Below are 9,757 nucleotides of genomic sequence, written 5' to 3'. Positions count from 1 at the left end.
AAACTGGATTTGGGTCAGTTGTTTTCTCCCCTTTCTTCTGTGTCCATGAATCTCTGCCTCTGTAAAAGGACCAAAATCCTTAGTTTATTTTCAAGTGTAGAAGAAGCCTATGAGATTAAGAACATACTCTTCCCCTTCACTGATAATATAAAAAGTCAGTAGATGTCCTTGCTCAGAAAATAAGAAATGTTCAGGCTCCAGAGAGTAGCTCCGGTTGATTGTTGTGCAGAAGATACTACAAGGTGGGGTGCCCTTGCCCTCCCCACAGCAGTTGGGGTCTCAGCCACGGCTGAGTGCACCCCAGGGCCCAGGCACTGGAGCAGCCAAAGCTCCGCAGCCCAGCTGTGTTGGCCAAGGTGTGGGGGGAAGCCTGTGCCACCTTGCTCTTCTCAGTGCTGCCATTACTGTGGGGATCGGGATGCTCCAGCCAACACGTTCTTTCACCATCCAGCAGAGACCAGTTGTGTGCTTTCTACGTGATGCACTGGGAATATTTTCATTAAAGAATGTGTCTTGCTTTGTTTATTAAAAGCAATTGCTATCCAAGCACCTCCTTTTGTAAAGAAACTTGGGAGTTAAGGAAAAAAGCATCTTATTTTCACTCTGTTTAAACCTCTGTGCTGCTACCAGACAGCAATGCTTATTAAATGATGAAATGAAAAAATGCAGCTCCTCAGCAGATGAGCTTGAACTTCCCAGTGCTCAGCAGCAGTTGTGCACTGCTGCCTAAAGAAGCAGTGGATGCCCCATCGCTGGCAATGTTCAAGCCTAGGCTGGATGGAGCCCTGAGCAACCTGGTCTAGTGGAAGGTGTCCCTGCCCATGGCAGGGGGGCTGGAGCTAAATGATCTTTAAGGTCCTTTCCAACCCAAACCCCTCTATGATTCCATGTACAATCTCAGAACCATGTCCCTGCCCGGAGCTCAGGGCTTGTTCAGCCTTTCCCACATCCAGCCCACCACCCTCCCGCAGCATGAGAACACAGCACACAGCAGTTTTTATCTGAGATGCCAGAGTGTAGGATTCCTGCTGGTTATCCCATAGCTTCCTGCAAAGCTTGAAAGCTTCAGTGATCTGCTCTCCCCCCAGAAAAATTCTCATAGAATTAGAGCAAGTAATTGATATGTGTGAGTGAACTGCAGATGTGTTACCAGTAAAATGTGTACAGTATGTTATATATACATATATATGCATATATATATATACACACACACTGTGCTGTCTGTCCTGTTTGGCTGTCCAAGGATGTCACATTCTCATGGGTCTCAATAAAACCAGAGTCAAATGAGGCATGCATTGTTTTGTATGTCGTCTTTTGTACTTCAGTAACTTTGAATCAGCAAGAATATTGCCATGGTACACAAATAGTTCTTCAAATAATTTGTTCTTGATTTCTTTATGTAAAATAGCTCTAATAAACCGATTCTATTCTTATATTTATTGCATTGTCTTTCATCTTCCATTTGCCAGCTAAATTTTGTGCTACAAGACCGCATCATGAGAGCAGACATAAGTACATTTCTCCTTTCCGTGAAACAGCCTTATAAGAAGCTGGGATGTGTATAGTGGGGGGAGTTGTTGAGATACTTGTCCTGGGAGACAGAGAAGGAAAGGGCATCTACTGTGTGACCTCTGTTGAGCAGTGCTTGAGCTGAGCAGGACAGCAGTTGTAGAGCAGGCTGTGCCAGCCACTCAGGGAATCTGGTTGCCAGTGCTCGTTGCTCATGCCACATGTGGCAAAGTCTTGTTGTTTGTACTTTAGTATTACAGTAGGTCCAGGAGACTGTCTGATGACACTGCCCATTTCCAGTTTGGGAGTATGGGCTCTCTTCCATCCCAGCCCCCAGCAGACATGGCAAATATGCAAGACCAAAAAGACCAGATTTTAAATACAGCCTTCTAGGGAAGACTCACTGCCCATTTGGTTGAGATCTTATTTTCCATCATTGAAATTTGCGTTGAGCTTTAATTAAATACTTAAATGTCCTTCACCACTTTACCAAAGCAGCAAGAAAAGTGGTTCTTTTCTCTATGTGCCCACTGTGCTCCTAGCACCAAAACCAATTACCCTGGCACACAGCCAGCAGCAGAACAAAAGGTTTGGTTTTGTTCTGCCAGGTAGGACAGCAGCAAGATCTGGCACAAAGTACAAGCCACCCAGAACAGCCGTGGTGCACAGGGCTGCTCAGCTTTCCAGCCACTTTACCCAACAGTCAGCCTTGTTTCTATGCTGCTGCTAGTGGAATAAACCTTCATGGATTTGGCATATGACAGCTGAGAATGAACACCTCCAAGCAGAGAGCAGCAGACAGCAAGCGCGGTACAGGAGTGTGGCTAGTGCTGTGTTAGAGTTGCCACAGTCTTCCCAGAGACTCTTCTTTCTGGAAGGGGAGATGGTAACAGTTCCTGCCCTGCAGGCCACCAGCTTGAGGCCTATTAACTTCCCAGGTGACAGCAAACTCCAGGGCTGGAGCAAAATAGCATAGTTTCCACCTTACCAGAGAGCCTGGAATGGAGAGCAAGACAAAGTTAGCAAAGTAACAGATTGACTTGGCAGCTCCTACAATTAATACACACTGGTCTCAATACCACATGTTTGCATTTAATGGCTTTCATGCTATTTGATTTTAAATAAGTCATACTGAACTACTGAGCTAGAGCACACCTGGGAATAGCAGAAAATACCATCAAGAAGCTCAGGATACCTTTGTCCTTCTCCCCAAGCAGCTCCCAGACACTCCTCCTGCTGACATCACTTGTGTAACCCCTTCCCAGCCACTCCCAAGGTTGAGGCTCTCCCTCTGATGTCTAAGGAGTGCTCAGAGCAGGCAGTGTTTCTAGCCCATCTTCATGGCTGCATTGCTAAGACTGCATTCATGGACTCTCATGCAGACCCCAGAGCTGGGGAGTTTTACACAGCCACAGATCACAGAATATTCTGAGTCAAAAGGGACCTACGAGTGTTTATCTTGTAGCAGAATTGAGACACTCTGTGTGAAAGTTGTCACGATTTGAAGTCTGTCGGATCTGTTTATCCTGTCCTAAAGGCTGATGTTTGTCTATCCACATATCTGTGAATATCAAATTTATTTTGTCACTGTATTTTAATGTTGATCAAGATTCTTATTTCACGTAGACTGGTTTTTTAAAACTGCTTTGCCCTTCAGACAGCTTAAGGGTACAAATTACTTCAGAGTAGCAAAAATACAATACTTACTTACCTAGATTTGATCCATATTTAGAATTAAGGGGTTTTTTTTCCCATAATATGGGCTGCTTGCTGCCCACTTTTGCAGGGGATCCTAGCCTGAACATGTCACTGTAATCATTCCATAGCACTATTTGATAATAGCAGGGGCGGTTCCAAGAGCACATTTGCAAAACAAAAAGGCTCAAATAGGTCAGTGTGATGCTCCATTTGCTTTTCAAATCCTAGATAAAGCTCCGGAGTTTCAATCCCAAACTGCACAGAGCCAGTCAGAAGCATGAACCAATAGCAACACAAACACGCCACCCCAAAACAAAGGGAGAGCCTTTCCAGTAAGCTCTAACAGAATCCACAGTCATGCATCACTGAGGTCTGCCTGGCTGTTTTCATGTGCATCAGGAATTAGGATTTTTCAGTTTCTAATGGCAAAAGCTAAAAGAGTAAGAGCAAAGGGAAAGAAAGCTAGAGAAGATTCAGAGAGCACTGATGGGCATAAAGACCACATAGAGGCAATAAACCCAGAGCAATTAATATGAACGCAATTGATCTGAGCTGAGTGACACGGAAAGATGCTGTAAACAAGGATTATTTAAAGGGGGAAAAACTGTGTAAAAGTAACTCTGCTTATATTTCTCAAGCAATAGTTACTTAAAACAACTGAAAAAGTAAGCTGCACTCTGCACTGGAGAAATGTAGAACAACTGGATCAGCACACTGCAGAAACTATTTTTGAAATACACCTGCTAAAATTTTAATTTTTGCAATTATAAGGCTCCTGGCTGACAGTCACAAACTACTCATAAATCAATGAAAAGTGTATTTTAAGCAAGCCAGCCAAAACCAGACAAGGCAGAAAGGTTCGGTGAATGACTGAGAGTCACCACTTCCTTGGCCAACGGAAATGTATAATCATGTTCTAAAGAAGTCAGAACAAGACATTTTTACATAGTTCTTAAAACTACCAGATCCTCATGCATTAAAGAGATGCAGTTAAGATTTCAACACTCAAACCAAATGACTGGACAACACAGATATAGAGGGAGCAGGGAACTTGGATGAGTGCAGGACTGTAAAGGACTTGAAAGCAGTCAGCCCATTGGAAGATTGGACCTTAGGGAGGGCATCCCTGAAGGCTAATTCCATGCCCAAGAGGTGGCTATCCTGAGACTGCTTCTATATCCAGAGAAGAGGAGCTTCTCTAGAGCTCTAATCAGAGCAGTAGCCTTGGCAGGTGCTCTGAATCACCCATTTTCCTAACCAGAGGCCTTCCAGAGTGTCCTCCTAGTCCATAAGGTACCTGCAATAAAAGTTACTGATTTATCTCAGATGCCACTTCTCCATTACAGCTGAAAAAGAAATTGGCAGAACATAATCAACAAGAAACATGGCCTGTTCATAGTACAAACACATAAAATGCAAACATAAGACCAAACATGGCTGAAAAAAGGACTTCAGCATCTCAGAAACATTAGGGAATGTTTTCAAGAGTATCTACCAGGTCAGTTGCTCAGAAAAAAAACTAAGAAAATGGCTGGGCTACAACAAAACCTTAAAGAATCACAGTGAGTTCTCAACAGTCTTTATGAAAATAGTCTGTTATTGCTAAAAAAGTTTTGCTAAAAGGCACGGGATTGTCTCAGCTTCTAAGTTTGATATGATAAGACACAAAGCCAGTTATTTTCATTTCTCCTTCCTGAAGCTTTCAGGCAATTTTCAATGGGCAGCTGGATCTCCTCCATACTTTTTTTTCCTCCTCCATCATATTTCAGTGATAGCTATGTTCATTTAATTCATAATTTAATGAAACACAATTTTAGTTTCTAAACACATCCTGCTGAGCATCTCACTAACACCCTGCCAAGAGCATGAGAGAGCACTAACAGAAAAGTAATAAAAGGAACAGTAATAGGAAAGTTCAGAGTGCATCAGCTGCATCATGAATGTGTGCTGTGTAAAAAATTACTATCTGGAACAGAAAGCAGCCCTGTGTATCAAGGATGAAGTATGGGAGCTATATAGGCCAGGTAGAGAGAAGTTTATATCACCTCTGCCAGCATAAAGCTAAGTTTTAGTCCAATCTTATTTCTTCAGACCTGGCTGAGGCATGGAACTCCAAACTTTGCCAGCTGGGGGATCTGAGCACACAAGTGTTATTTACAGTAAAGGCCAAGTGGGGTTATGATACCTTAAGAGTATCTGTGCACTTACCACAACTGGTCTGCAGTTCACATCCTTTCACAGTCAAAAGCAGATGACAAAACTCAAATAGACCCAATAAAGGCAAAGTGTATGAACCTACAAAACCAACTTATACCCCATGCTTGAAGCCATCTATTGTATACCACAGTACTTAAACTCTTATTTACCCTTCCTGATCTATGAAGTGTGAACATTCTGATATGCAGAAGACCAATTTCAGTGCTCATCATCTCCTGCATCCCTCTGTGGCATCTTTGAGGCAACACTTCCCCTCCGATTTTTTTTGTCTGGTTCTGCACAATGTGCTTGTGTGACCTCACCATCTGCCTTTTTTCCGAACCAGGACCACCCCTCATTCACATCAGCAGCATACCTGTTCCACATTGCTTGGGACAGGGATCAAAGTTCCATAAAGGTAGCTATTCATCTTTTGAACTGCATCCAAATATGTTTAAAATCAGCTAAATAGAACCAAAGTTACAAATCATGAGCATGGTTTGCATTGCTCATCCTTTGTATCATGTCAGAAAGAATTGTCTTATGTCCTCCTTCTGTGAATTGCATTTAAATCAAAAGCAGCACAACCTAGGGCTTGTTAATGAATAGAAGGAAGAAAACACTGCCACTGTAAGAATGGATTAACACCCTTCCTGGCAGGAAGGAGAGTACTAGTTCAGAATTTTCCTCTGAGTATTATACTTTACCTCTTCATGCTGATGTGTTAATTCCACAGTACCTCCACACTCAAAAATCCTGGAGCTTGTCACCCTGTCACAAAAACACTGCACATATGGAAAGAACTGCTGCCAGCTGGAAGCCCCAGAGCCTACCAGGCAGAGCCCCCCCGGCTCCAGGCATTATTGCCCATTCCAAACTCGATGACTACAAAACTTTTCAGGAATCATCCAGGTGGCTTCAGCAGCAGCGCTGGTGCACACATGCTGTGTGCTGGTTTCCCTTCAGAAAAAGTTCATGTTACTGTCTCTGTGGCCTCAAGCCAGCTGACCAGTGTGAATGGAAAAAGTGCATAAGTCATTCCTACTATATAAACAGAAAGCATCCATACAGCACATCAAACTCCTCTGTGGAGAATCCACAACTCTTGGTGAGCTTTCAAGATACAGGTATTGGCTTTCCAAGTCTTCTACTGCCTGGATCCCAGAAACAACCAGATAAGCAACTCAGAGTTAAGCCAATCCTTTCTCCCAAGCTGTTCTGGCTTACAGGTGATCATAACAGCCCAGTGAAACATGACTGCACCTCTTAGAAAGAGATAAAACCTTAATGCTTGCAAGTGGCAAACCACTCTCCAAGGTAGCTGAATTCAACTATGGACAGCAGACAGAACTGGACAGAGCCTGTTCACCAAAACACACAGATGTGAACTAAGAGAAATTCTAAACAGCCACCAAAACCCCCACTTACATTCCAGGTAGTATTAACAGGCTTTGTAACGCTGCAATACATTAATGGACTGAAAATGGACACACAGTTTTGGTCAGTTAACAAATCAGTATATTTGTACATGTTTTCTCTTTTTGATATGTCAAATCCTGTTGATGGTTAAAAAACAACAAAACCAACCACAAAATCAGACAGACACCTAGATACAGCTTCCTCTCAATTTGTTTTATTTGGCAAAGTAGCAACTCAGACAGTTCACACAGCATTTATTCAAGCTCTTCAAGTCTTCTGCATTTCAACTTGTCCTTGTCTCCAAGTTTTTACTTCAGAACCATTGCTCCATCATGGAGAAGTTTCCATTTTTGACTTTTAAATGCTACTCTTGGATACTCCTTTCTGTCCAAGTACCTTGACTATCATCAATCCCTTCAGTGGAATGGGTGCACTATTCCCACCAGCCTTGGTCCCTGAAGCCTTACACCTCCTGAAGTGGTTCTCCCCCAGAAGTTGTCATTGGGTCTCAGCTTTAACACCACGTCCAAGTCAGGCTAGCTTATTACAGTGTCCAGAGACAGGAATTTGGATACAGCTGAGCTCATTAAACTGATTAAATTAGTGAGAAGATGTAAATAAAGCTGAACTCAAACTGAAAGATACAGCGACCAAAAGGTTGAACGTTAGCATGCATCAGTTAAGGTATTTCACTTCAACACCAAGAACTAGAGTCACAGTTGGTTGTGGGTTAGTACAAATTTGTCAGACGCAAGTGGATTTTTCTGGATTGTATTTTCTAGATTACGTGCTATATTAACTCCTTTTTAGGATTAATCTTGTGCATGTGCTCCCAGGCTGCAGTCAAATCAGGAGGTGGTACATTAACTTACAAACATCTAAATAAATTAATTCATATACTATTTTTTACAGAAGAACAAAATGGAGCTGGCCCTCAAAAGGCAGGTTATTTAAAATGTTCATTTTCCATATTCAGAGGCCTTTGAATTTTAACCTTTATGCTTCCAGGGATTAATCCTATCACAAAATTATTGCTCTTCCACCATAAAAAGGTGTTCTGGGTATTTTTTCCGATGATCACTATGAGTTGTTTTATTCTATAATCCTTCCTATCATAAAAAAAGATAATACACTGTTTACTTTAATTCCTGGTTGCTCAAATTTGAGCAAGACAATTAAAGACACACTTCCCCCCCATTCCCAAAGCAGCCCACCTTACTGTACTGCTTCGCAATTTGCTGTTGACATTGTACAGCACCAAAACAGAAAACTTAGGGCAGAAAACAAGGTTTATAGCCTTCCAACTATTCTTCTATATGAAAACTGAACAAGTGCATCTATCTGTACTTAAGAGCCCAGAATTCTTTCTGCATGTATGATGCATTCCTTTTACAGCAATTCAGAATTCACTTTCTAAAAAGCCAAAAGTTTTCCTGGGTGCCCACAGTTATAAAAATAAGAATGTTAATACAGCAAATGGCTTTGCCAAAAGCAACTTTCTTTTAGAACCAAAAGGGGATTTGGTTTTTAATAAAGAACCTAACAATACATATCTCAGACTACCTACCCATCCTAATCTTCCACACAAGCACAAACCCCCCCTTTTGCTTTTAACTTTATTTGGCAAAGCAACATCGTGTAAATTGTTCAGTTACTGGAACACACCTCACCTCACATTTATGGAGTTAGATCCATGTGTATCACACCAGCACTGAGCTATAAACCACAAAAGAATTTCAAGATTACATCAATCAATTTTAGAAGGAAAGGGAAAACCATGTCTGTTATGTCCAGCTTGAACAGCAGTGTTTGATAAGAGCAGCCACCTACCTCTGATGTCTTGAAATTTAATATGTACAAATGCCTAGTTTTAAGGTAAAAAAGCAGCTGACTGTATCTACTACATGCTAGTCTATGACACCATGTCAAAAGCTTAGAAAGGAAGTTCATCTCCCTTTAGTAGCATCTAGCAGACGTTGGAACACAGAAAATGTGGTATTACCTACGCAGTGTCGTAAGGTGCACAGAAGCAGTTTTACCAAGGGACACAGGAGCCAAGAGAAGTGGGTGTTCAAGTTCCCCCATCAAAATTAGAGTTCACAAGCTGTAGGTCTTTATCTGCAGTTTTGCAGAAATTCACTTTGAACAGATGAAAGTGAAATAAAGGCATGTTAAATAAAACAGTGCCCACATAAAACTTTCCACCATTTCTTTATCAGATTTGCCTTGAGCATCTAAAAAAATAAAACAAACACCACGCTTTTCCATGCTGATAACAACAGTATAACGAAGTCCAAAACAAGCTGCAATGCTGTTGGTTTTCAAAAAGCTTTTAGAACTGGAGATGAGCAGTCCACTGTAACACTATGTTTGGGTCAAGATGATGTAGCTTTTACAATTCATCCCTGTAGAAAGAAAACACATGCAGTTATGTTTCTTCTCCCCTTGGAAATAATATTTTAAAAGTTTTGATATTGAATCAGGTTACATTTAAATGTTCATGCACATCAGCAAAACTTCAGAAATCTCTTCAAGCATTTGAGAAAAAAAAACAAGCACAAAAGGAAAGGCAACAGCAATCCCATATCATCTCATACTATTATGTGACTTATTGTGAAATATGGGTCCCTCTATTTTACATGTAATGGATAACTTGCTTTAAGGAAACCTCACATACTGCACAGCTAGTACCACAGCTACCTGCCATCCGAATTCTGCTACACCCTGGCAAGCAACTGAGCCAACTTACTAGACAGGGTATTGGCAAAACCCATCCTCTAGAGCTGCCAAAAAGGCAAGTTTAGCTTCCGCTGCAGTCTGTCAAGAAAGTGGGAACATAATCTTGCATCCCTGTCATGCAGTTTGTACCACTTAGTTTATTTCTTTCTCAGAATTCAATTAGCTTCTGAAGGAGCTATGATAAATCAGGAGTAGG

The 9,757-nt window shown here is 41.6% G+C and overlaps 1 protein-coding gene across 2 annotated transcripts in view; it reads right to left on the bottom strand.

Annotated features, from left to right (window-relative positions):
- Nucleotides 1-7,014: 7,014 nt before the first annotated feature.
- The window catches only part of PCMT1 (protein-L-isoaspartate (D-aspartate) O-methyltransferase), a 36,027-nt gene continuing 33,284 nt past the window's right edge, over nucleotides 7,015-9,757 (bottom strand). For both annotated transcript variants that reach the window (XM_062490018.1, XM_062490017.1), the window contains exon 8: nucleotides 7,015-9,227. Coding sequence is in view for 1 of the 2 variants with exons in the window: in XM_062490017.1 (XP_062346001.1) it covers nucleotides 9,215-9,227 (13 nt within the window). In the remaining variant the exon portion in view is untranslated. The remainder of the gene's footprint in view (nucleotides 9,228-9,757) is intronic.

Source organism: Cinclus cinclus, chromosome 3, assembly GCF_963662255.1.
Source record: "Cinclus cinclus chromosome 3, bCinCin1.1, whole genome shotgun sequence".
NCBI classification, from domain to species: domain Eukaryota; kingdom Metazoa; phylum Chordata; class Aves; order Passeriformes; family Cinclidae; genus Cinclus; species Cinclus cinclus.
Note: the sequence above shows the minus strand (reverse complement) of the source record. Positions and strands in the feature narration are given on the sequence as shown.